Here is a 27,830-nt window from a genome sequence, read left to right as displayed (position 1 = left end):
TGATTTCATCACCCACCACAGATCACAAACACTAAATATTAGACATTACTATCAATAATATAGTTTTATCATTGCTTGAGACAAGTAGGTCATTTTTCTCTTTAAGAAATGTAACCTAGACAACACTGTGTTTTAACATGAGGTATCCATTATCTCATGTTTCTAAGTTCATCTCTCCATTTGATCAATGGTGGCAAACAAATCAATGGCCACAGGTGAACTTTACTCCATGGACTTACAATAGGGAATTGAAGTTGAAAATTTACCTTGATTTAATGCAGTCTGAGTTAATGATTTGTGCTGCTGCTATTGTTGCCCTTACAAGTTATCACGTTTTTATTGGACTCTGGCATGAAAAGTATTGTCAATTAACATAGGCATGTTATTTTAGTATTATTTGAAAATATTTTAAATGAAATAAAAGTTTTGTTACAAAGACACTTTGACAGATGTTGTCAATAATTAACTTTTTCTTCAGGCAAAGTATTGTGTACTTATGAGTCCATAGTATTTTAGAATTGTTAAAATCTTTGTTGGGCACATCATTGACAATGAGGACGAAAGAGTTGGTTTTTATCATCATATTAATCATCTCAGGAGAACTCTATGCAGAAGGTAAAATTAATTTTTCATCATCTTTATTCTCTAAAAATTATAAAGGGAAATTCTAAAATTCATTTAACTTGAACTTTTATTAATAGTCTTTCATTTGCATATCAACTTTATGAAAAGCATACTTCTTATAATTGTTATAAATATTTAGGCAGATTTTTTTTCCTTTGGGCATAACTAGTAAATTATTCTTATAATGACAAACTTAGAAAAACAACACAAGACAAAAAAGAAGAAAACAGCTTTGTATCTCTAGGTTTTGTGGCATAGGAGATGAGGAATCTAAAAACTTGGAAGGGTTTTCAGTCTAACAGTACCACTGAGTAGAAGTCGTATGTTAACCTTAATTCTAATTTCATACTAGAATTTATTCCTAATGCTGCATAGCTTGTACAATTTTAATTCTTTGTTCATAAAGTGAGAGCTTAGTGTTGAAAATTTGAAAAAGAAATATCCAAGAATCATCAAGATTTTGGAATCTTTACCCTTTGATTTTTATCCTAATTTATTCAGTGGTTGAAATTTTGTAGTGATTAGGAGGAAGACTGTATAATTGATTATGCAGATAAACTTTTGAGGATGAAATGGAACTCTATTAATAGTTATATGAGACAACAGTATAAGTTAGGACTGTGCAGACAAATTAGTACACACGGACTTCTTAACTCTTAGAAATCTTTATAGCCAGATTGCCTGGTGTGTGAATAAGTTGAGTGAGACAGGCAATGTGCAAGTGTGGGTTATTTAGGAATAGTTAGTAGTGTTATTAGGCTGTAGAGATAAGAAACAAGAAAGGATAATTAGGTGTCAGCAAGAGTAAATATACAAATGAGGAAACCACACAGCAATAAGACTTTTCTAAAATAAACACTTTTGGAAATTTGTTGAGATAAAATATCCTATGAATTATAATTGCCTTTTATTTTTTTTAAGATTTTATTTATTTATTTGTCAGAGAGAGAGGGAACACAGGCAGGTAGAGTGGCAGCAGAGGCAGAGGGAGAAGTAGGCTCCCTGCCAAGCAAGGAGCCCGATGTGGGACTCGATACCAAGATGCCAGGATCACGACCTGAGCCAACGGCAGCCACTTAACCAACTTAGCCACCCCAGTGTCCCTATAATTGCCTTTTAGGTAATAGTTTACTATAAATTTCCTACCAAAAAAGTGTCTGCAGTTAAAATTATGAAAGTGAAATAAATAGAATTCATCTTATTTGATACATTCAATTCTACAATAAGATAACTTTTGCATGAATTATTTCCTTTGGTTTTATTTTTCTAAATAGGGAAAAATCAGCTGATATAGTTCTCTACATCTATATACCACGAAGATATTACATTTTCCTCAGGATGCCTGGGTGGCTCAGCTGGTTAAGCATCTACCTCCAGCTCAGTCATGGTCCCAGGGTCCTGGCATGGAGTCCCATATCGGGCTCCTTGCTCAGCGGGGAGCCTGCTTCTCCTCTGCTTGCCATGCCTCCTACTTGTGCTCTCTCTCTCTCTCTGACAAATAAATAAAATATTTTAAATAGAAGACATTGCGTTTTCCAGATAATTTCCTAGTTATTATATGGTTATAATCTCCTTTTACTCAAACAGACAAAAAACTAACCATAATCTCATATTTCCATGCTTTCCCTCACCCCATTAGGAACACTAGGGGCAATAATTGAATTAATGGTACCTCTCATTTTATAACATTCAATCATCATTGGCCTATGAAATGTTCCACTTTTGCTTTATTTATACATTTCCTCCCTATATCCCTGACCCTGAATTCCATTTCCCCTAGCACCAAACTGGGAGTCACTGTTGTGTATTTGACCTATTCATATATATGTAACTATCTTTCTGAACTATGTCTTGTTTGTGTATGTGCTTTATAGTCACATAAATGAAAGCTTGCCATCAGTTTGATCTCCTTACTGTTTTGTTTTACTTGCTACCTTTTAAATATATTCCCGTGTTGCTGAATCTATTCTCTTGCTTTTAACTGTGCATAGTGTTTCATATATTTTACTTTTCTATCTTCCTTTTGATGGACATATCATTACTTCTAATTTCCTTCTAACCACAAATAACTCTTAATGAATGTATCCTATAATCACCTTATTTCTTTGTCACAATTTGCCCTGTATGTGTTCACATGTGTGTTAACAAAACTGTATTGTCTTTTTAAAAGTTGCTAAGAGAGCAGATCCTAAAAGTGTTCATCACAAGGAAAAAAAATTATAAGTGTGTGGTGACAGATGTCAGCTAGATTTATTGTGAGATGATTTTGCAATATGTGCAAATATATACGTGAAATCATTGTGCTGTATACCCAAACTAATAAAATGTTATACATCAATTATACCTCAATAAAAATGTATGTCAGTACATGTAATGTTTACTTACATGTGACAGGCTTCTTTTACTGAATAATATGTTTGTGAGATTCACTATCGAACATTCACCACTGCTGCATGACATTCAGCATTGTATTGTTGTGTAATATTTCACTGAATGCATGTCTAAAATGTGTTTATCTTTTCTTCCATGAATGGGCATTTGGCTTGTTTCCAGTTTGGAACTACATAAATAGTGCTGATATGAACATTCTTTTACATGTTGTTGGGTGGACAGAAGAATACTTTTATTCCTTTTTTCATTTTATTGATGTGATGTATACCATTGACCAGTTTTCACATGTTGAACCATCCTTGCATTCCAGGGACAAAATCTACTTGCTCATTGGTCCTTTTAATATGCTGCTGAATTCTGTTTGCTAGTGTTTTGCTGAGAACCTTTGCATCAGTGTTCATAAGGGATGAGTGCTTTTTAAAAAATAGTACGTGTATATTCTGCTTTAATATTGCCAAAGAAAGCTGAGTACTTTTTATGAAGTCTGTGACCACATATATTTCCTGTTTTGTAAAGCTCTTGCTGAAGTCTTTTGTTTATTTTTTAATTAGTTGTCTGTCTATTTCTTTTTTTTAAAAAAAGCCATTCATTTCAAAATTTTGTGGGTTTGCATATCTTAAGTGGAACTTCATCTACTCTAAACTCTGCGGTCCAATATGGTGGCCACTAGCTGCATACAGCTATTGAAATGTGGTTAGTCCAAGTTGGGAGTGCTGTAAGTATAAATATACTCAAGTTCAGACTAGTAAGAAAAAAAAATGAAAAACCTTCTTAATATTTTAATGGGTTAAATAAAATCTATTATTAAAATTAACTTCAATTGTTCCTTTTATTAATGTGACTACTAGAAATTTTAAAATTACATATGTGGCTTGCATTATATTTCTATTAGAAAGTGCTGTTTTACAAAGTTAGGGAAAGCTTCCCTGAGGAAGTGGCTTGACCAGTTTTATTCTGACAATTGGTTATTGGGGTTGCTAGTAGATTAATTCTGATTGAAAAACATTGCCACAGAAGTCCCTTAAAAAGTGAGGTAATAAAAATAAGTACTGGTCCAGGTGGCTTCAAACACTTTGAACTTTAAAATTTGCTGCCATTTGATCACACATCCTATGGTTTTAGATATACCTTTCTGTTTTCAGCTTGATATTTACTCATTTCAGAGAAACCCTGTGGTCTTCCTAGTGTGGAAAATGGAAGGATTGCCTACTATTACTATTCTTTTAAAAACTATTACTTTCCAATGAAAATAAATGAAAAACTGTTGTTTTCCTGCTTGGCTGGTTATACAACTGAAACTGGGAAACAAGAGGCAGAAGTCACATGTACCCGAGAGGGCTGGTCTCCAGAACCATGTTGCTACAGTGAGTGTGTGGGTTATGTCCACAAAGTATTTATAATATTTAAGGAGATCAGTTCATAAAGGTCCAAGAAAATCTGGTGGGTGGTGAAACCTTTTGGTAGAGAAGAAGAAATTACCGACCCATTCTTTCTTTTACAAAATGAAGGCATATTCTGAAATTCTGGATATAGTATTTCTTATTAAAATGTTATTGTCTTTGTTCTTTAGAGTGCCTGTAAAGAGAATATGGATACTTACTGAAAATGGTATTATAATACTGTAAGAAACAAATGCAAATGAGTTACTTTAAGGAATGAGGAACTTATACAGATAATAGTGCATAGGAAGCCAGAAAAATGCTTGACACCGGACTTAGGAAGAATACGATTGTTCCTCTAGTGTTTTATCCTTTGAAAAACTTCTCTCTTCTTTGTGTGCCAACTCCTTTTCCCATAGATTCAGAAAAATGTGTTTTCTGAATTTTGAGTTCAAATTTAGAAAAAAGAAATCTGATTGGTTCATCTCATTATTTCATGCCAGGCTACCCTATAGGCAAACTATTAATGGGCTTCCATTAGATCAGCTGACCTCTCTTGAACAAAGAAAGGACTCTCTAAGCTCTGTTTTACAGAGTAGAGGTTTCAGTTGGGCCTGTTTTTCATTTCGAAGAGGAAATGAGTATGATGGTGCTTGGTATGTATAGTGAGCACATCCATGTAGGATAATTATCCTTCCCATGACTGGAGAACAGACCATAAATTTAAGCATTGCACTTTTAGTATTAACATAGACCACAGAAAGAAAGAGAGTAAGAAAGAAAGGAAGAGAGAAAGAAAGATTGATTAATATATAGAGTTTAAAAATAAATGAAACATTAGCAGGAGCTTTGAAATCGGAACCAGAAAGAAGAGCTCAGGTTTAGCATGTAGTCTAATCATTAAGATAGAACCTCTGCAGTTAACCTGCCTGTATTTGAATTATGCTCCCTCACTGGGGAGAGAACATTGTGAGCCTAAGCTTCTCATCTATAAAGTGGGCATAGACCTGCTTCACTGAGGTAATCCATATATATTTCTTGGCTTCTAATAGTAGGGCTTAAAAAAATTACTGAGCTCATTCAGTGCTGAGGTATATTTATTATCTAACACAACACTGTTGCAAGCATCTGCTAAAAAAAATAACTGCAAACTCAAAGGTTTTGAGTAACAGGTCTATGATTCAGTCACGGTCTACACGGACTGACTGGGGATAGGCTACACAGACTTACTGTACAGCTAGGTGATCATTTGCTGAGTTAAAAAAAATGAACGTAGTTTTCATCTTAAGGTATCTGCAGACTTATTTAAGGACCCATAAGTTAGGTGTGTGCTTTTGTTACATGGTGTTGAAACTTGTCAAACACAGTAGATTTTAAATATTAGGAAGTCAACCCAAATGAAATTCCTTCTATTTGTCATTAATGACAATTAGGAGAAGAGTTCTATTATGTTTTCTAAAAGTAGATGTGATAGGGGTGGGAGTCACAATAAGAACTGAAGTTAATAAATACAAAGAATGTCATTGTCAAGTTGAATCAGTTTTTTAAGAAATTTGATTTAGAATACGCAGGATAATTCCAAAATTAAATCAAATCAAGGGATTCTGGAGTGAAATTTTTCTCTGTCCTTTAAATTCCAAGAAAAATATTAAACTTTTGCCTTAGTTTTACAAGTAAAAGACAAGTTTAATTTCACCAAATTAAGCAAAGATTTTTTTTTCCCCATAGAAAAATGCGTTAAGCCTGAGTTGAGAAATGGTTACATCTCTGATGTAAAATTAATGTACAAAATTCAAGAGAACATGCGTTATAGTTGTAATTCAGGATATAAAACCACTGGAGGAAAGGATGAAGAAGTAGTTCAATGTCTTGCTGATGGATGGTCTTCTCAACCTACCTGTAGGAAGGAACATGGTATGTGTTTAAGAATCATTTCCTAAATCGAGTAAAATTGATTCAGATTGCCTTTTTTTTTAGACTAATTCATAGTTTTTTGCATATGTTTCTAACAATTATGAGGACATATTTTTGTCATAATGCTTATTATTAAAAAGAATCATTTCCTAAAACTAAAAATAAAGATTAAAAAACTAGTACTTTCTTATATTGATAGTCATTTTTATTTAATGTAATTGATTTTTTGTATGTCTGTAAAGGCAAGAAGTTCATATCATATTGTTTTTCTTAAATGTTAGGTGTTTCCATCCACGAGTTCCCAACTCCCACAATTCACCTACTCCACTAGTTCTTATTTAGTTTTTTTTTAATATCAATACACTTATTTTTAGAGCAGTCTTAGATTTGCAGAAATATTGGACAGCTAGTACAGAGAATTCCCATATACCACTTCCTGTCCTTGGCCACATTTGATTTCCCCTACTATTAACATTTTGCATTTAGTGTGGTATATTTGCTGCATTAACCAAAGTTCATACCTTAGGGTTCATTCTTTGTGTTATACATGCTGTGGATTTTGTCCAATGTATAATAACATGTATCTACCACTGAGATATCATACAAAATAGTTTCAATGCCCATGAATCCTGTGTGTTCCACCTGTTCATCCATTTTTCCTTCTGCCAACCATTGGCAACCCCTGATCTTTTTTTTTTATTGCAATAAAATATACATAACATGAAATTTTAACTATTTTTAAGTGTACAATTCAGGAGCCTTCAGTACATTCACAATGTTGTATAACCATCACCATTATTTCTTCTTCATCACCATTATTTCTTCTTCATCAACCCAAACAGAAACTTGTACCCATTAAACAATAAACCTGTCTATCCCCCACCCTACCCCAGTATCTGGTAACTTCTATTTTCTGTCTCTATCAATTTCCTTATTTTAAGTATTTTGTATAAGAAGGGTCACGCAATATTAACCTTTTGTGTTGTCTGACTTACTTCACTTAGCATAATGTAGTCAAGGTTCATCTATGTTGTAGCATGCATGAGAATTTACGTTCTTTTTATGGCTAAATAATATTTTATTGTGTGTATATAGATAGACAGATCATCTATAGACATTTTGTTTATCCATTATCCATGGGTGGACACTTGGGTTGGTGGAAGTTCCTCTAAAAATTAAACATAGATTTACCTTGGGATCCAGTAATTCCACTTCTAGGTATATATCCAGAGGGAAAGCAGGGACTCAAACAGACTTTTGTACAACAATGTTCCTAGCAAGATTTTCACAATAACTAAAAGGTGGAAGTAGTTCCTACTTTATACTATAAAGAAAAGTATGGAATGGAATAGGAGTGCCTGGGTGGCTCAGTCGGTAGGGCATCTACCTCGGGCTTAGGACATGATCCTGGAGTCCTGGGATTGACCCCCGTGTCCGGCTCCCTGCTCAGCAGGTAGTCTGCTTCTCCCTCCCACTTGGGATCTCTCTCTCTCAAGTGTGTAAATGAAATCTTAAAAAAAAAAAAAAAATTCTGGAATGGAATGGAATAGGATGAAAAAAAACCTCAAGCCTATTTCTCACAACATATATAAATTGCTAATTCCTTTATTAGAGAGGATTTTGAGGTAACACTCATTATCTTTATTGGTAAACCAGTATCAGATATACTTAAAATAATCCAATAATTTGAATATGTATACTTTGTTAGTGTATTGTTAGTTGCTTAAATTGTATAAATCCTCAAATGACACAGACTCAAAAAATTGTTACTGTACAAGCCTTCAGTTGAATTGTGGCCTTCTGCCAAGTATACTAGACCAGAATTTTAAGAATAGAAGACTGGTGGCATTAAGACACAAGATGTATAAAGAAAAACAGGAACTAGAGACGCAAAGGCAAACTGGCTATTTTTCAATTTTGCTGAAGTTTGATTCGGCCAAATATGCTTCAGATTTTCTGAAAATACATTTTGAGATTTATTTTTAATATTATAGTTTTAGGGCGCCTGGGTGGCTCAGTGGGTTAAGCCGCTGCCTTCGGCTCAGGTCATGATCTCAGCGTCCTGGGATCGAGTCCCGCATCGGGTTCTCTGCTCAGCACGGAGCCTGCTTGCCTCTCTCTCTCTCTCTCAATCTCTCTCTCTGCCTGCCTCTCTGTCTACTTGTAATCTCTCTCTGTCAAATAAATAAATAAAATCTTTAAAAAATATATTATAGCTTTAGTGATAAAAGTTCATAAAATAAATAAAGTTGATTTTTTTTTTTTTTAGAAACATGTTTGGTCCCTGAATTAGATCATGGGAATTATTCCACGACGCAGAAAACGTTCAGAGTGAAGGACAAAATACAGTACGAGTGTGCTACTGGCTACTACACTACTGGGGGAAAGAAGACAGAGGAGGTAGAATGCCACACATATGGATGGTCTCTCACACCAAAATGTACCAGTAGGTTCTCATTTTAAGGACAATCTAGTCTCATTTAAAAATTTTTCTCTCATCCAGTAGTGTATATAAATTGTCACACTCATGTTTCATTTTTCATACCTTTTTTTTTTTTTTTTTGCTTCGGGTTTTAATTATGCTGATCACCGGTTTTGATCATTTAAAGCTCTCAAGTAGAAAAAGAATTTCTCTTTGCTCAGATAATTAAATTAGAATAAGCCTAATGATATTTAATAAATACAGAAATTGGCAAGCTTTTGTTATATGTAAAAAAATATGGCAAATTTACTCCTTTCTATTCCAGACATGGTATATTGTTCAACAGAAAAAATAACACATTTTTTGAATTTTATTTGTGCTTTCATTTTTAGGAATAAAGTGCTCTTCTTTAAGATTAATAGAAAATGGTTATTTTCATCCTATAAAGCAAACTTACGAAGAAGGAGATGTAGTTCAGTTTTTCTGTCATAAAAATTATTATCTAAGTGGATCTGACTTAATTCAGTGCTATAACTTCGGTTGGTACCCAGCATCTCCTGTATGTGAAGGTAATTTTTAAAATTTCATACTCATACAAATAAAATATTGTGTCTTAATTAGCTTAATTTCTATGCAAAAATGTTTCTGATATTATCTAATTCTTGTCCTGAGTGCTATTTCTTTTTTTTCAGTTTCAGAGGTAGAGTTTAGTGATTCATCAGTTGCATACAACACCCAGTGCTCATGACGTCAGGTGCCCTCCTTAATGCCCATCACCCAGTGACCCCATCCCCCCACCCATCTCCCCTCCAGCAACCTTGTTTGTTTCCTAGAATTCAGCATCTTTTATGGTTTACCTCCCTCTCTGTTTTTGTCTAATTTTATTTTTCCTTCCCTTTGCCTGGGTCCATCTGTTTTGTTTCTTAAATTCCACATATGAGTGAAATCATACAGTATTTGTCTTTCTCTGACTGACTTATGAGACCTCAGCCATCAAAAAGAATGAAATCTTGCCATTTGCAATGACGTGGAATGACATGGAGGGTATTATGTGGAATGCTATTTTTTAAAAATAAATATGGTCTTTTAAATCATTGCTAGATATTTTCAGCAATATTTAATCTTAAGAAATTGAAGAAAATTTTAAGAAATCTTAAAGGTTGTATTAGTTTGTAGAGTGGATGTAACTTTTAAACTTTTTCATTATAAGGAATACATTTTACTTATTGGGAATTACCAGATTCAGTTATCTCATGCTGGTGGTTTTGTGAGGGTTCTTAGTTGACCACATATTTCCTGATGTGAAACTACAGTCTTCAAAATGGTGGGGTAAAGAACAGAAAAATTAAAAAAAAACATATTACCCAGAGTAAAAATGAAAAATATGATCCTCAAGTAAGAGTATTCCTAAAATGTAATGTCTATGGCAAGTTTCTATCACTGGACATGTTCAAGCAGACAGTATGATCACCTGTTGGGAGACAATTCACACATCATTTAAGAATACCTACAATGATAGATGAAGGAAGTCCAAGCCTAGCAGAGGAAACAAATTTAAAAAGGTAATTGACACAATGTGACAAATATAATAAATTCAGATATAAATTATTTGAACAAACACTGAAGATTTTGATTGGTATGATGTGGGATAGCATTTTTGGAGGTGATGGATACCATTTGAACCGAAAAGTAAATAGGATTTTGAGGATTGGAGGGGATGGAGAGTATATACACACTGTCGTATAGAAAATAATATCATTATTGATCAACAAGAGAAAGACAGGAAAGTGGAACTTGGAGGAGGGAGCGAAGATTCGAAGCAAATGTTGGGAGGGGTGAAAGAAGGAGATGACCAGGGGCATGAGATGAGATTGCCCAGGATGATCCTAACTCTTTAAATGCACCAAATGATAGCATTAATGTTTTTGTTTTTGTTTTTAATTTTCCCGTCCTGCCCAAGAGACTTGGTCTAACAGTAGAGAAGAAGATAGTTAGCTAATTGTAGCATTTTATTACAGAAATAAATTGCAAACCTGCTTAATATCTACTCCACCCCACATCCAAATTAGCATGCCAACGTGCCTATTATTTTCTCTAGTAAATAGTCATTAGATGTAGTGTAGGTAGTGTAGTTGGCTCAATAAAAATAAATTATATCCTAATCCCTGGAACTAATGAATGTTACCTTACTTAAGCAGCAAAAGGGACTTTGCACATGTGATATAGTTAAGGATCTTGAGGTAGGAATAATTTCTGATTATTCTGAGGGTCTAATTGTGGACCCTCAATATAATCACAAGCCTCTTTATAAGAGGGAGGCAGAGGGAAATCTGACTACAAAAAGGAATAGAGATGTGACAAGAGGTTGGAGCAATAATAGGAGGAAAGGTCATGTGCCTCAGAATGCATGCAGCCTCCAGAAGCTTGAAAAGGCAAAGAAGCTGAGTCATAAACTTGCAGAAGGAATGCAGCTCTCCCGACAACTTGATTTTAGCCCAATGAATTCTGGACTTTTGGCTCCCAGAACTGTAAGAGAATAAATTTCTGCTATTTTAAGCCACTTAATTGTAATAATTCATCACAGCAGCAATAGGACATTAATACAGTCTGTGTTTTAGAATACTGAAGAACAGATTTAATTCATGTAGTCATAGGTACAAGAACAGATCCATGAGGCACCTGGGTGGCTCAGTGGGTTAAAGCCTCTGCCTTCGGCTTGGGTCATGATCCTGGGGTCCTGCATTGGGCTCTCTGCTCAGCAGGAAGCCTGCTTCATCCTCTCTCTCTGCCTGCCTCTGCACTTACTTATGATCTCTGTCTATCAAATGAATAAATAAAATCTTTAAAAAAAAAAGAACAGATCCACTACTTAATAATTAATTTATTTACTTCAGAAATTTCAGTTTATTTATCTATGAGAGAAATAATTATCCTTGCTTAATAAAGTTATTTTAGGATTAGAGGAGATAACAAATGCTGTTTTAATTTGCTTGCTTTTTTAGTTTTCTATTGGTGCATAACAATGCATTACAAATTTAGCAACTTAAAACAGCACACTTGTATTATTTCACAATTTCTGTAGGAATCTGAGCCTAGCTTATCTGGCTCCTCTGCACTCCTGTTGAACAAACTGCAATTAAAGATTCAGCTGGGGCTTCAGTCTCATCTGAGGCTGGACTGGGGAAGAATCTGCTTTCAAACTCGTGGTTATTGGTAGCATTGAGTGCTTTGCAGACAGCTGAACTGAGAGCCTCAGTTTCTTCTTGGCTGCCAGCTGGAGGCAGCCCTCTGCCCCTTGTCTTGTTGCACCACCCCCCTTTGGGAAGCTCACGATGTGGGTGCTTGCTTTTTATCAAAATCAGCAGGGAGACAATCTCTCAGCAAGAATGGCCTTACCATACTATGTTGCATATCATGCATACGTAATCACATACTCCCATCATCTTTGCTGCTCTCATTAATTAGAAGCAAGTCACAGGGGAAGGTTATCACACAAAGAGGCGAACGTTAAAAACATCAAAAGTGGAGATCAACAGGTGACCCTAGGGTCTGCCTACCATGCTTCCTATGGTACTTGGATCTAGGAATGGTTCTTATTAAATCCACACATTATTTTTTGTAATTATATGACTAACTCGACTAACTCTGGTGATATTTTATATCAGGAAAAAGAAATCGATGTCCTCCTCCACCTCTGCCTCTACACTCCAAAATTCAAACATATTCAATGACTTATCGTCATGGAGAAACAGTTCGTATAGAATGTGAACTTAATTTTGAGATCCAGGGGTCAGAAGAAATACGTTGTGAAAATGGAAAATGGACAGAACCTCCAACATGCATAGGTTAGCAACACCTTTATCAGTTTCCCCTAAATGAAGTCTGCATGTGTAGCTATACACATGTGTATACAAAATGTCTCTTTTCAGAAGAAAAGGAGAAGACAGCCTGTGGGGACCCACCCATCATTGAGAATGGTACAGCAAACCTGGACTCTACGATTTATTACAATGGGGATAAAGTGGCATATGAATGTAAAAGTGGGTATCATCTCCGAGGATCAACAGAAATAACTTGTAAACGTGGAAAATGGACACGTCCTCCTGAGTGTGTTGGTGTGTATGCTACATTTACCAGCAATAGCTAAGCCTGTTGTTTAAAATTTTTTCATTTTCCTTATTTAATCTATATATTTCTAGCAAGAGACTACTGCTTAGAAAAGTTATAAAACACCCTGATTCAGCACCTACTCTGCTGCTTTTTTTGTGTGTATATGAAGCCTTCTGTAGAATTTAACCCAATGTAAAGAAGTGGGAAACTAAAAAAAATTTTTTGAATACACATTAGTGCTAAACACTGTTATCTGATCTGTTGACTCCAGGACTTCTGAGGTTTAAGTGAAAGCACATAAGTAGTAGTCAATTGGGTGACTGGCCATAATCATGGTCTACTTCCTCTCCCTTCATGTCCTACAAAGTCATATTAGAGCACTCTGTTCCTGCCTTTGGGTCAGTCCTTCTGGTATTACTTACGGATCTGGCCAGTGTGAGCCCTATACCCTCTGAGACCTGTCCCCGGTCTTCTGTTTCACTAACATGCACAATCAGGCTACATTGCCACTCCTGGGTGCTACCCTTCCTGTTACCCTTCTTATTCCTTGATCTCTCCTAGAAAGATCTCCGCAACCGTGTTTACTTACAATATTTATTGCATAAGAGAAAAGCTATTAAGATGCTAAAGAAATGAGAAGAGTAGGAGAAAAAGTGAAGAGAGAAAAAGTAGACAATATCATCCATGGATTGATTGAGATCTGGAATGAAAGGAATGAGAATTGAAAAATAAAAGTGGGTGATAACAAAGGGTAGTTTTAGAACTGACCATAATCTTCAGGTCATTGTTTACCTTTCTATACATTTTAAGAATATTTTTACCATGATTCCTTCATAAGCAAGAAAAGTGAGAGATATAAATATGTGTTTTTAGGCAAAACGTTTGCTGTTATTCTTACTACATAAATTTTTAAAATATTTGGTCTGAATAGCATTTTTCTCATTTCTGGAGAATTTAGAAAACAGTTGTCTTAAACTATATACTATAAATAACAAGGTACAATAGTATGAGTAATTATATGGTATCATTATGTTGTTATAAATCATATTAATTTTAAAATAACCTCTTTTTTTTTAGAAAATAATGAGAATTGTAAGCCACCACCTGATATAATAAATGGGGCTGTTGTTGGTGGATTATTAGCAAGCTACACAACAGGATCCTCAGTAGAATATAGATGCAATGAGTATTACTTACTGAGTGGAGCAAAAGTATCTCATTGTGAACAAGGAAGATGGTCATCCCCACCTATTTGCTTAGGTAAGACAGAGAACACATTTTTTTTTTAATTTCCCAGGTTTATTGAGATACAATTGACATACGACATATGAATTTAAGTTATACCATACAGTGAGTTGATACACATATGTTTTACAATAAGGTTAATTGACGTTCCCTTCATTTCACATAGTCATAGTTGTATCACTGTTATTCTTGTCATTACTATGAGTGCATTTAAGATCTACTCTCTTGGTAACGTTCAAGTATTCCAAACAAAATTGTAAACTATAGTCACTATTATATACGTTAGAACCCTAGAACTTATTCCTTTTTTAACAGCCCATTGAATTTCTTATACCATTATGTTTGTATTTTATGTGATTTTTATATAACATTTTATTGCATGAAAATGATGATTTTTGTATAAATCTTTTTTTTCCAAGAGTTTTTCCTTTTCATTTTTGTAAGCAGAAAATCTAACATCAGAGGGTCTAAAACTACATTATTCTTACCTACTACTTTTTAAATTGTGGTAAAATATGAACAACAAAGCTTTACCATGTTAGCCATTTTTAAATGCACATTTCAGTGACATTAAATAGATTCACATTTTAGTGACTGATTATTTTCTCCTAACTGATAACCTCAGTGTCTCTCTCTATATTGTCCTCAGAATGCCATTTGGAGGGAATAATCAATCCAGTTCTTTCCTTGGGAGAGGATATTGTTAATAGCTTTCTTGGCTGTCAATTCCTCACTTAAATGGTCACCTTTGTTCTATTTTGTTGAGCAAATAAAAACACATTTGTGATTACTTTAAGTATATTTTAGATTGAAACATAGATATGTCATAATTAAATTAATCACTTTTTGATGGAAGTTTAGTGTGCTTTCAACATTTTTACATTCCAAACAATACATTTTGTACTAAATGTCTGCACATATAAAAAACATTTTATTTTTTAATTTTTAAAATTAAGTTTATTTATTTCACATGTTTGATTTTGTTTTGGGTATCTTTTTTCAGATTTTCTGAAGAAGAATTTCTGGATCAAAAAGATCTGGAATTTTAATTATTTTTCTGTTAATTGCTAAATTGTCCTTCAGAAAGTTAATCTGATTTACAACTCTACCATCAGAGGATTAATGTAGTAGTTTTCTTAATCCTTGTCAACTTGAATATTTTAATCATATATTGTTAACCCAACAATTAAAATTATTTTAATTTGGTTTATTTAAGTACTAATCAACTGAGTTTATTTTTATTTGATTTGGTTGATTTAAGTTATATTTGATTTGGCTTGTTTAAGTATTACTCAACTGAGCATTTTTTGATTTTCTAGTGGCCACAGGTTTTTGTTTTTCAATGACTTTGATTTTTCATACTTGTAATAAAAATTTTATTTATGTAAATTATATTATTCATTTGATGATGATGCAAGATACAACAATGTATATTGCAACCATCTTTATTTTCCTTTTATTTTATTTATATTGTATATATATATTTAAATTTGAAGTCTTTAGCTCTTTCAACATCTGCTTGGTGGTTTCTCTATTCCAAGTCATTCCTAAGCTGCTGTTCTTCTTCAAATTCAAGTATGTCTACCTATAACTTTCCTGTTACCCTCATATTTTCATAGAGGTTTTTGATGCTAAGTTTTTGATGATGTGACTGATAATGCATTGAATGGAAGTACAGTCATCTCTGAGGATAAAGACTGGAAAGTTTAAGAAAATCTATCATGCTGTTTCTGGAAAAATTGCCTCTAGACACATAGACTTGGTGCTAATAAATTAAAGCAAATACCGAATGAAGATCATTTACTGTCATCAGGCCAAGAGGCAGAGTTCAGTACATCTTATTTATCCTTAGGAACTTCAAGTATTCTCACTACAAATGGGAAAAATGGTGTAATAACAAGCAGAATCTTCCATCTGTGAATTATTGTTCCAGACATTATGAACCTTTTTAACCTCCCAGTACTGATCTTCCCTGTCTCATTCTACTCTAGCCACTCTGTCTCCTTGCCCTTCCTCACATAAGCTAAGTATGCTCTCACCTCAGGGCTGTTTCCTTTTCCTGGAACACCCTTCCCTCCGAAAATGCCATGGTTCACTCGTTTGTACAAATACTATTTTTTCCTTAGGCTTATCCTAATGACATGGCTTCAAAGTATAACTTCTCTTACCTCATCCCTTTCTATACCCCCTCCTCTCCCTCCACTACTCATTCCCCTTCTAATTTATGGCATGTGGTTTAAAGATGGCCAGAGATTATAAACCCATATATTTATTATAGCTATTGCTTGTCCTTGTGTGTTTCTCCCATTTAGAGGGTATGTTCCATGAGGGTGGGGGGTCTTTGTTTTGTTCTTTGATGTACCTCAAGTGGTAAGTCTCTCCCAAATATTGTACAATAAATACATTTTGTATTTCATGATTTTTTATTTTTTTAAACACTCATTTATTTATTTTAGAGAGAGAGAAAAAGAGAGAGTATGCCCATGAGTGGGGCAAGGGACAGAGAGAGAGAATTTTCAAGCAGAGTCTGCACTGTGCATGGAGCCCAACCTGGGGGCTTGATCTCAAGACTCATGAGATCATGACCTGAGCCAAAATCAAAAGTCAGACACTTAACCAACTGAGCCATCCAGGCATCCCTCATGACTTTTATTTTATAGAGAGGAGATCATGCTTAACCTAAGTGACTCTAATATACATTTATATGTATACATATATGTACATATATGTTTTTTACTGAAGTATAGTTGGTACACAGTGTTGCATTATTTTGGGGGTACAGCACACTGATTCAATGAGTCTAAATGTTATGCTATGCACACCACCAATGTAGATACCAACAGTGACCATATAATGTTATTATAATATCATTAACTAAATTCTCTCTGCTGTACCTTTTATCCTCATGACTTATTCATTGTGTAATCAGAATCCCATATCTTCTATTCCCCCTTCACCTATTTTGCCCATTCCCATCCTCCTGTCCCCTCTGGCAGCCATCAATTTGTTTTCTTATATATGACTTAATTTCTGGGGGTTTTTTGTTTGTGCATTTATTTATGTTTAAGATTCCACATAAAAGAAAATCATATGGTATCTGTCTTTCCATGACTTATTTCACTTAGGATTATACCTTCTAGATATATCCATGTTGTTATAAGTGGCAAGGTTTCATCCTTTTTAATGACTGTGTAATATTCCATTATATGGACACTAGTGTTGCTGCCATATCTTAGTTATTGTAAACAATCCTTCAATAAACATAGGGGTGCATATAGCTTTTGAATTGCTGTTTTCAGCAATTTCTTTGAGTAAGTACCCAGAAGTGGAATTATTAGATCATATAGTATTTCTATTTTTAATTTTTTGAGGAACCTCCGTAATGTTCATCACAGTAGCTGCAGCAATTTACATTCCAACCAATGCAGCATGAAGGGTCTTTTTCTCCCTCCACAACCTCACCAACATTTGTGACTTCTCTTTTTGATTCTAGCCATTCTCACAGGTGTGAGGTAATATCTCATTGTGGTTTTGATTGAATTTCCCTGATAATGAGTGATGTTGAGCATCTTTTCATGTGTCTGTTGGCCATTTATATGTTCTTCTTTGGAAAAGTGTCTATTCAGGTCCTCTGCCCATTTTTTTTTAATTGGGTTATTTGTTTTTTTGTTGAGTTTTATAACTTCCTTATATATTTTGGATATTAACCCATTATCAGATGTATCCTTCACAAATACCTCCTCCTGTTCAGTGAGTTGTCTTTTTGTTTTGTTGATGTTTCCTTTTCTCTGCAAAAGCTTGTTATTCTGGTAGTCCCAGTAGTTTATATTTGCTTTTATTTCCCTTGCCTCAGGAGACATATCTAGAAAACATGTTCTTAAGGTCAAAGCCAAGGAGATTATTGCCTATGCTTTTTTCTAGGAATTATGTGATTTCAGGTATCACATTTAGGTCTTTCATCCATTTTGAGTTAATTTTTGTGTATGGTATAAGAAAGGGGTCCAGTTTCATTCTTTTGCATGTCATCGTCCAGTTTTCCCAGCATCATTTATTGAAGAGCTCTCTTTCTCCGATTGTAATATTCTTGCCTCCTTTGTCATAGATTAACTGACCACATGCGCATGGATTTATTTCCAGGCTCTCTATTCTCTTCCATAAATCTATGTGTGCACTTTTATGCTAGTATCATACTGTTGTGATGATTTCAGCTTTGTCATATATCTTGAAGTCAGAGATTGTGATGCTTCCAGTTTTGTTCTTCTTCCTAAGGATTGCTTTTGTTATTTGGAATCTTTTGTGGTTCCATACAAATTTTAGGCTTACTTGTTCTAGTTCTATGAAAAGTGCTATTGGCATTTCAATAGAAATTGCATTTATCTGTAGATTGCTTTTAATTAGTATGGACATTTTAACAATATTAACTCTTCCAATCCATAAGCATGGAATGTCTTTCCATTTCTTTGTGTCAGCTTCAATTTCTTTCATCAATATGTTTTGTAGTTTTCAGAGTACGGGTTTTAACCTCCTTGGTTAAGTTTATCCTTAGGTGTTTTATTCCTTTGGCATATTTACAAATAGAATTGTTTACTTAATTTCTATTTTTGCTACTCTGTTAGTAGTGCATAGAAATGCAGTTGATTTCTGTGTATTAATTTTGATTCCTACAATTTTATTGAATTCTTTTTTTACTTTTAATAGTTTTTTTTATGGAGTCTTTAGGGGTTTTTGTGTATAGTATCATGTCATCTGCAAATAGTGACAGTTTAACTTTTTTCCTTATCAATTTGGATGTCTTTTTTCCCCCTGATTTCTATGGCTAGATCTTTTAGTGCTTAGTTGAATAAAAATGGCAAGAATGGGCATCTTTGTCTTGATCCTGATCTTAGAGGAAAAGCTCTTCATTTTTAACCACTGAGTATGATGTTAGCTTGAGTTTATCATAAGTGTTCTTTATTATGTTGAAGTAGTTTCCTCTAAACCACTTTATTAGTGTTTTTATAATGTCAAATGTTTTTTCTGCATCTACTGAGATGATTATTTGTTTTATTGATGTGATGTATCACATTGAATGATTTATGATTATTAAAACATCCTTGCACCTCCAGAATAAATTTCACTTGATCATGGTAATTTTTAAAATGTGTTGTTGAATACAGTTTGCTACTAATTTATGGAGGATTTTTGCATCTGTGTTCATCAGAAATATTGGCATTTAGTTATTTTTGGAGTGTCTGTCTGGTTCTGGTATTGTGGTGAACCTGGCCTTGTAGAATGTTATTTGGAAGCTTTCCTTCTTCTTTTATGTTTTGGAATAATTTTAGGAAAATAGGTATTAACTTTTTTTTTTAAGATTTTATTTATTTGACAGAGAGAGAAAAATCACAAGTAGGCAGAGAGGCAGGCAGAGAGAGAGAAGGGGGGGGGGGGGAGGAAGCAGGCTCCCTGCAGAGCAGATAGCTTAAGGGGCTTGGTTCCAGGACCCTGGGATCATGACCTGAACTGAAGGCAGAGGCTTTAACCCACTGAGCCACCCCAGGCGCCCCAATAGCTATTAACTCTTTAAATGTTTGGTAGAATTTGCCTATGAAGCCATTTGGTCCTAGACATTTGTTTGTTGGGAATTTTGTTTTATTAACCAGTTCAATACTGTTACTAGTAATTGGTCTGTTCAGATTTTCTATTTCTTCTTGATTTAGTTTGGAAGATTATAGGTTTCTAGGAATATATATTTTTCTTCTAGATTGTCCAATTTGCTGGCGCATAATTTTTGTAGTATTCTCTTATAAGCCTTCATATTCTGTGGTGCCAGTTTTTACTTTTCTTTTGTTTCTAATTTTATTTATTTTTGTCTTTTTTTTCCTGATGAATCTGGCTAAAGGTTTATCAATTTTGTTTTTCTTTTCAAAGGAAGAACTCCTGGTTTCACTGACCTTTCTTTCTTTCTTTTTTGTCTCTACATCATTTATTTCTACTCAGGTCTTTATTATTTCCTTCTTTCTACTAATCTTGGGCTTTGGGGGGGTCCCTTTAGGTATAAGGTTAGACTGGGGGTTTTTTTGGGTGCATATATGTTTATAATTGTTATATGCTCTTGGAATGATTTATCATTATGATTACATAATGATTCTTTATCTCTTGTTACAGTTTTTGTTTTAGATCTCTTTTATCCAATATAAGTATTGCTACCCTGGTTCTTTTTTTTTATTCCCTTCTATTTCCAAGGTATATCCTTTTGTATCACCTCACTTTAGGTCTAAAGTGCTTCTCTTATAAGCTTAAACAATATTTTTTAATGTTCAAATTAAGTGGTTTTAATTCATAATATAACAATATTAAGACATGTATAAATTAATTTGATAGCAATAAAGTGTGTATATGTGTGAGGAATTTTAATAATGTAAATGTTAAATATAAAACATTGCTTTTGATACTTGTCAAATTTTTCTTTTAAAAATACATTAAACTTCATACTTGTCAAATGAATAAATAATTTAAAATAATATTTTGTTTTACAGAGCCATGTACTATTAATGTGGATTACATGTACAGAAATAACATAGAGATGAAGTGGAAGTATGAAGGAAAGGTCTTACATGGAGATTTAATAGATTTTGTATGTAAAGAAGGATATGACTTATCTCCGTCAACCTCATTGTCTGAATTTTCTGTACAATGCAATAGAGGAGAAGTGAGATATCCTTTATGTATTAGAAAAGGTAAAAAAGTGCTTTCTGACAATTTCTCAAGTGATTAATATTACCACGTGGGTTCAAAGTATAAGACAGACCCCACCCAACTTACCACCATCATCTTGTAATCTAGAAATTGGGAATGATCTGATCATGTACAGTAAGCACATACACTTAAATAGGATGACTATGCTGACATCTTTTAATTCCAGTAAGTCAGTTTTATAAAGGGAGAAATTAATAGGTCTGATAGATAACCACCAGACTATCAGAAGACTGATCACCCTAATGTGAACAATCAACACCAGTGGAAAACATTGCTTTTCTGGGGGTTTGGTGAAGAGTATTGTTTCAGAAGAGGGCTTGATGCAGATTGAAAGACTCTATGTGCTCCTTGGATATGGTACTATTGCTTTTAATAAGAAAATAATTTTTAATAAGAAAAAATATTAGAGAAAAATTTTTTTCTTTAGTAAAGAAAAAAAATACATACAGAAAGCATGGCTTCAAAGGGGTTTCATACATTTTCACTTTTGACTCAATAAAGGGAAAAATAAAATCACAATTATTATTATCATTATTTTGCCAGTTTTAAATGTTTTTCAGTTTTATAATATGAGATTCTAATTGCAATCATCAATTTTATAGTACAGAGTTATTGTAGAACTATGCTTTCAATACTTAAAATTTGACAGACATCTTAAAAATGCTTTTACGTGAAATATCTCATTTCATTCCTTTTAAAAAATATTTATTTATTTTAGAGAGAGAAAGAGAGAGAGCATGAGCAGGGGTTGGGGGGTAGGAGGGGGAGGGGAGAGAAATCCTCAAGTAGACTCCATGTTGACCATGAAACCTGAGGTGGGGCTCAATCCCACATCCCCGAGATCATGAACTGAGCCAAAATCAAAAGTCAGTGTTTAGCCATCTGAGCCACCCAGTCGTCCCTATCTTATTTTTATTTCTATAGTAATTATTAAAGTATTGGATGCTTATCATAGAAATTCATTGTATGCTTTTAAAATCATTTTTTTTCAGAATCTAAAGGAGTATGTGCGTATCCTCCACTTATTAAAAATGGAGTCATAATTAGTTCAACATTAGAAATCTATGAAAATGGTTCCTCAGTAGAATACAAGTGTTTTGATCACCATTTTCTTCAGGGGTCTAGGGAGTCCTATTGTTTAGACGGAGTGTGGACTACACCACCATCGTGTTTAGGTATGTACTGTGAACTATTCACCTACTTAATAAAATAAAACCATATTTTTTCACTTTCTCTTTTCTGTTAGTTGATATAATACTATTATAATGCTTAATTTGCAATATTTGTATATCAGTGTGCCTACCTCATCACAGGTTTATGTTCTTTCCTGTAGATCATAAATAACTATAGTCCATCTTGCCCTAACATTTATTAAATACAAATCATACACCAATACTGTTGTTTCATGGGCTAAAAGATGAATGAGTCATGGTGATGTGAGTATATATGTTAATAATTATCATTCAGTGTGATTGGTACTGTAATAGATATCATGAGTGCAATGAGGAAGCAAAGATAGAAAGTTTTCTAAGGCAAGTTATGCCTTATTAGTGAAACATTTGAATAGAAGTAACAGTATCTACCAAGATTCTCAGGAGGCATTAAAAAAGCACTTCTTTAGATAAAAAGAAAATATTTTTTGTTTCTGTATCTGACTTATTTACTATCTTATTTTACCAACTTGGACTTGAGTACAATACTGAGTAGAAGTAGTGGGTATCTTGTTTCCCAATCTCATAAGTAAAACTTTCAACAATTCATCTTTATTTACAGTGTTATAAATACTTTAAAAACAAACTTACATTGTAGAAAGCTTTAATTTCTATTTTTCTAAGAGTTTTTTTTTTAATCTTCAATGAATGTTTAATTTTAGCACTATCTATTGAAATAATCATATTACTACTTTTTCCCCCTGGAATTATATTGCTGCTTCTTGAATGTTAAAGTATAATTACATTCCTAAAATAAATCACACTTGGTTGTGATGAATTGTGCTTTTTATATATTGTTGGATTTTATTTGCTTATATTTTTCTTAGAAGTTTTCCATCTATTTTCATGAGAGAGATCAGTCTGTTATTTTCCTTTTGGGTTTGGTATGGTTTCTACTACCCTCATATGGTGAACTGGTAAGTTCCCTATTTTTCAATTCTCTGGAATTTGTGTAAGATTGGCACCATTTCTTCCTTAATAATTATAATAATCCGCCAAACATGCCATTTGAGCATCAAGTTTTCTTGAGGAAAGATCCTGACAGCTGTCAGTTTTGGTAGGGTAGTTTATAGAAATCTGTCCATAATATCTAAATTGTCAAATTTGTTGACATAATGTTATTCGCAGCAGCCTTTTACATTCTTCTTAATGCCTTTAGTGATGTGTCATTTATTTTTACTGCTACTAAGCTGTATCTCTTTCTTTCTTGACCTGTCTTGCTAAGCGTCTTTTATTTATTTATTTATTTTTAGAAGTTTGCGGGTTTTGTTTTTTAAGATTGGTTGACTGATTGATTGGCAGCGGGGCGGGAGATCACAGGAAGAGGGAGACAGGAAGCAGACTCCCACTGAGCCCGGGGCTCAACCCAGAGCTCCATTTCAGGACCCAGACATCATGCATGACCTGAGCCAAAACTAAGAATTGGCCAGTTAACTGACTGAGCCACGGAGACACCCTAGTCTATAACTTTCATTAGGCCTTTCAAACAACTAATATTTGCATTTGTTACCCTTTCATCAAATGTTGCTTACTATTTTAATAATTTATATTCTTATCATTATTTCCTCTCTTTTAATTTCTTAAATTTATTTTATTACTTATAGCATTTCATGTGGATACTTAGATTACTGATGTTCAGCCTTTTTTTTTTTTAAATATTTTTAAAGAAAGTTTAATTTAATTTGTTAAGGAAGCTTAAGGATATAAATTTTCCACTGAGCCCAACTCTAACTTTATCCCCACACGTTTTTATGTTCTGGAATTTTATTATTATTCAGCCATTCAGTTTATTTATTTTTTTTTTAATTTTTTTATTTTTTATAAACATATATTTTTATCCCCAGGGGTACAGGTCTGTGAATCACCAGGTTTACACACTTCACAGCACTCACCAAATCACATGCCCTCCCCAATGTCCATAATCCCAACCCCTTCTCCCAAACCCCCTCCCCCCGGCAACCCTCAGTTTGTTTTGTGAGATTAAGAGTCACTTATGGTTTGTCTCCCTCCCAATCCCATCTTGTTTCATTTCTTCTTCTTCTACCCACTTAAGCCTCCATGTTGCATCACCACTTCCTCATATCAGGGAGATCATATGATAGTTGTCTTTCTCTGCTTGACTTATTTCGCTAAGCATGATACGCTCTAGTTCCATCCATGTTGTTGCAAATGGCAAGATTTCATTTCTTTTGATGGCTGCATAGTATTCCATTGTGTATATATACCACATCTTCTTGATCCATTCATCTGTTGATGGACATCTAGGTTCTTTCCATAGTTTGGCTATTGTGGACATTGCTGCTATAAACATTCGGGTGCATGTGCCCCTTTGGATCACTACATTTGTATCTTTAGGGTAAATACCCAATAGTGCAATTGCTGGGTCATAGGGCAGTTCTATTTTCAACATTTTGAGGAACCTCCATGCTGTTTTCCAGAGTGGCTGCACCAGCTTGCATTCCCACCAACAGTGTAGGAGGGTTCCCCTTTCTCCGCATCCTCGCCAGCATCTGTCATTTCCTGACTTGTTGATTTTAGCCATTCTGACTGGTGTGAGGTGATATCGCATTGTGGTTTTGATTTGTATTTCCCTGATGCCGAGTGATATGGAGCACTTTTTCATGTGTCTGTTCGCCATCTGGATGTCTTCTTTGCAGAAATGTCTGTTCATGTCCTCTGCCCATTTCTTGATTGGATTATTTGTTCTTTGGGTGTTGAGTTGGCTAAGTTCTTTATAGATTCTGGACACTAGTCCTTTATCTGATATGTCGTTTGCAAATATCTTCTCCCATTCTGTCAGTTGTCTTTTGATTTTGTTAACTGTTTCCTTTGCTGTGCAAAAGCTTTTGATCTTGATGAAATCCCAGTAGTTCATTTTTTCCCTTGCTTCCCTTGCCTTTTGCGTTGTTCCTAGGAAGATGTTGCTGCGGCAGAGGTCGAAGAGGTTGCTGCCCGTGTTCTCCTCAAGGATTTTGATGGATTCCTTTCGTACATTGAGGTCCTTCATCCATTTTGAGTCTATTTTTGTGTGTGGTGTAAGGGAATGGTCCAATTTCATTTTTCTGCATGTTCAGCCATTCAGTTTAAAAAAAAAAAAAGTGATACCCATTTTGATATCCCGTATTCAGTCTGAGTTATATAAACATAACTCAGACTGAGTTTTTAGTTTCTAAACATTGGAAAATTTTCTAGTTTTCTTTTGTTATTGATTTCTAATTTGAATCCATTGAGACACACTTTGAATTATATCAATCTTTTTAAATCCATTGATATTTACTTTATTACAAGCATGTATTTATTGTAGGTACACATTCTTTTGTACTTGAAATAAACTAATAAACTGTGTCATTTTTGGATTCACTGTTGCTTCATATATGTCAGTTGAATTTTGTTTTTCATATTAAGTTCATTCTTATCTGTGCTGATTTCTGTCTGTTTTTCTATCAGTCACCAAAAGAAGTATGTTAAAATCCCTTATACTTTGTGCATTTTAAAACATTTCTCATATTAGTTCTCTCAATTTTTGCTTTTGTATTTTTATACTAATATACTAGGCCCACACAAATCGAAGCATATTAAATCTTGGTGTCACACAAATCAAAGCATATTAAATCTTGGTGTACCGACCCTGCATAATTTTAAAAGAGTCCTCCTTTATCTATACTAATACTTTTTGTTTGTTTTTGCCCGAAGATTCCTTACCAATACAAGCTTCAACAAGTATTTACAAGTCATACATTTTTTCATTCTTTAACTTTAAACATTTTGGCTTTTTATAAGCTGTATATAGTTATTTATTTTAAAGCATACTTATTTTGTCTGACAGTCTTTCTCTATAGTATTTGCCCATATACATGCTAATATAAGTGCTGATATATTTGGTTTATAGCTACCATCTTACTATACTAGATATATATCCTATCTGTTCTTTATGCTTCTCTCTCTCTCTCTTTCTTCCCAGTAAATCAATTTTTTTCATACCATTTCACTCTCTACTAGCTTGTTGATTATACTTTCTTCTTGGCTCCTTTCACTGTTTTCAGAGATTACATAATTCAACCAAGACTTATTACATTTAAATATAAATTAGTACTTATACCACCTCTCCAAGCTCCAGAAAACTTCAGCTTGATTTACCCTTCCTACTTTCTGTATTACTGCATCATGCATTTTCACTCTACATGTAGTTTAAGTCCCGAAGATACAATGAATATTACATTGTCCAGAAATATTCTTTAAGATTTGTTGATATGTTTTTCAGTGATTTGTTTCTCACCTTTTCCTGTTTGATGCTATTTCTGATTGGGATTATCTTGCACATGCCTGAAAAGTATTATTTCTTTATTATTTTCTCAGTATTTGTTTGCCTGAAAACTTTTGAAGAGTAATTTTATCAGAGATAGAATTCTAGTTTGGCCTCTTTGTTCTTCCCTGCTTTAGAAGATGTCATTTTATCCTTTTCTGCATTTCATAGTTTTTGTTAGTCAATACCAATTTTTTAAGGATTTTATTTATTTATTTATTTGTCAGAGAAATAGAGAGAGAAGGAGAGAGAGAGAGACAAGTAGGGGAAGTGGCAGGCAGAGGGAAAAGAAGGCTCCCCGCTGAGCAAGGGGCCCCATGCTGTGCTCAATCCCAGGACCTGAGCTGAAGGCAGACACTTAACTGACTGAGCCACCCAGGCATCCCAGTCAATGCAATTCTTACTGGTATTTTTTTGAAACTAAGTTTCTTTTTGTACTCTGCTGATTTGGAGATTCTTTTCCCCTTTATTTTCAATAGGCTATTTATGCGGGGCCTTGATATGTGCTTCTCAGAGCATTTTATTCTTTTTCTTTTTATTTAAGATTTTATTTATTTATTTTTGCGAGAAAGAGAGAGAGAGAGAGAGAGAGCATGTGCATGAATGGGGGTGGGGGCAAGCAGACTCCCCACCAAGTGGGGAGCCTGATGCAAGGCTCGATCCCAGGACCCTGGGATCAGGACCTGAGCGAAAGGCAGATGTTTAACTGACTGAGCCCTCCAGGGACGCCTGAGCATTTCATCCTTCAAGTTGGTAGCACTTCTTGTAACTGTTGCTTGATGCTTTTCATTACCTTTAGTATTTTAATCTTCTTTGTTCCCATTTGGTAGTTTCTACTGATACATCTTACAATTCATTAATCCTTCCTTGAGATGTGTTCAACCTGCTTTAAACTCCTCTACTGAGGTCTCAATATCGTTGTATTTCTAGAATGCCTGCTTTTTTTTTCTTTTTGTAGATTTCAGTTGTCTGATGAAAGACTTTTTTTAAATTTAATCTTTTTTATAAACATATAATGTATTTTTATCCCCAGGGGTACAGGTCTGTGAATCGCCAGATTTACACACTTTACAGCACTCACCATAGCACATACCCTCCCCAGTGTCCATAACCCCACCCCCCTCTCCCAAACCTCCTCCCCCCAGCAACCCTCAGTTTGTTTTGTGAGATTAAGAGTCACTTATGGTTTGTCTCCCTCCCAATCCCATCTTGTTTCATTCATTTTTCTCCTACCCCCTAAAGCCCCCGTGTTGCATCTCCACTTCCTCATATCAGGGAGATCATATGATAGTTGTCTTTTTCTGATTGACTTATTTCGCTAAGCATAATACCCTCTAGTTCCATCCATGTCTATGCTACCTAAAGCAATCTACATATTTAATGCAATTCCTATCAAAATACCATCCATTTTTTTCAAAGAAATGGAACAAATAACCCTAAAATTTATATGGAACCAGAAGAGACCTCGAATAGCCAAAGGAATATTGAAAAAGAAA

The 27,830-nt window shown here is 34.2% G+C and overlaps 1 protein-coding gene across 3 annotated transcripts in view; it reads left to right on the top strand.

Moving 5' to 3' along the window:
• Positions 1-517: 517 nt before the first annotated feature.
• The window catches only part of F13B (coagulation factor XIII B chain), a 31,876-nt gene continuing 4,563 nt past the window's right edge, over positions 518-27,830 (top strand). Inside the window, exons 1-11 of one of the 3 annotated variants that reach the window (XM_059146667.1) lie at positions 518-615; positions 4,179-4,379; positions 6,123-6,308; positions 8,578-8,754; positions 9,123-9,299; positions 12,396-12,575; positions 12,660-12,845; positions 13,918-14,100; positions 20,601-20,801; positions 21,813-21,995; positions 22,154-22,528. In XM_059146667.1, the coding sequence (XP_059002650.1) occupies positions 552-615; positions 4,179-4,379; positions 6,123-6,308; positions 8,578-8,754; positions 9,123-9,299; positions 12,396-12,575; positions 12,660-12,845; positions 13,918-14,100; positions 20,601-20,801; positions 21,813-21,995; positions 22,154-22,164 (1,749 nt within the window). In that variant the 5' untranslated portion in view covers positions 518-551 and the 3' untranslated portion in view covers positions 22,165-22,528. Of the gene's footprint in view, positions 616-3,597; positions 3,731-4,178; positions 4,380-6,122; positions 6,309-8,577; positions 8,755-9,122; positions 9,300-12,395; positions 12,576-12,659; positions 12,846-13,917; positions 14,101-20,600; positions 20,802-21,812; positions 21,996-22,153; positions 22,529-27,830 lie in introns of those variants that run through there. The other 2 variants (XM_059146666.1, XM_059146665.1) reach the window with 2 other exon arrangements.

This window comes from Mustela lutreola, chromosome 14 (genome assembly GCF_030435805.1).
Source record: "Mustela lutreola isolate mMusLut2 chromosome 14, mMusLut2.pri, whole genome shotgun sequence".
NCBI lineage: Eukaryota > Metazoa > Chordata > Mammalia > Carnivora > Mustelidae > Mustela > Mustela lutreola.
Note: the sequence above shows the minus strand (reverse complement) of the source record. Positions and strands in the feature narration are given on the sequence as shown.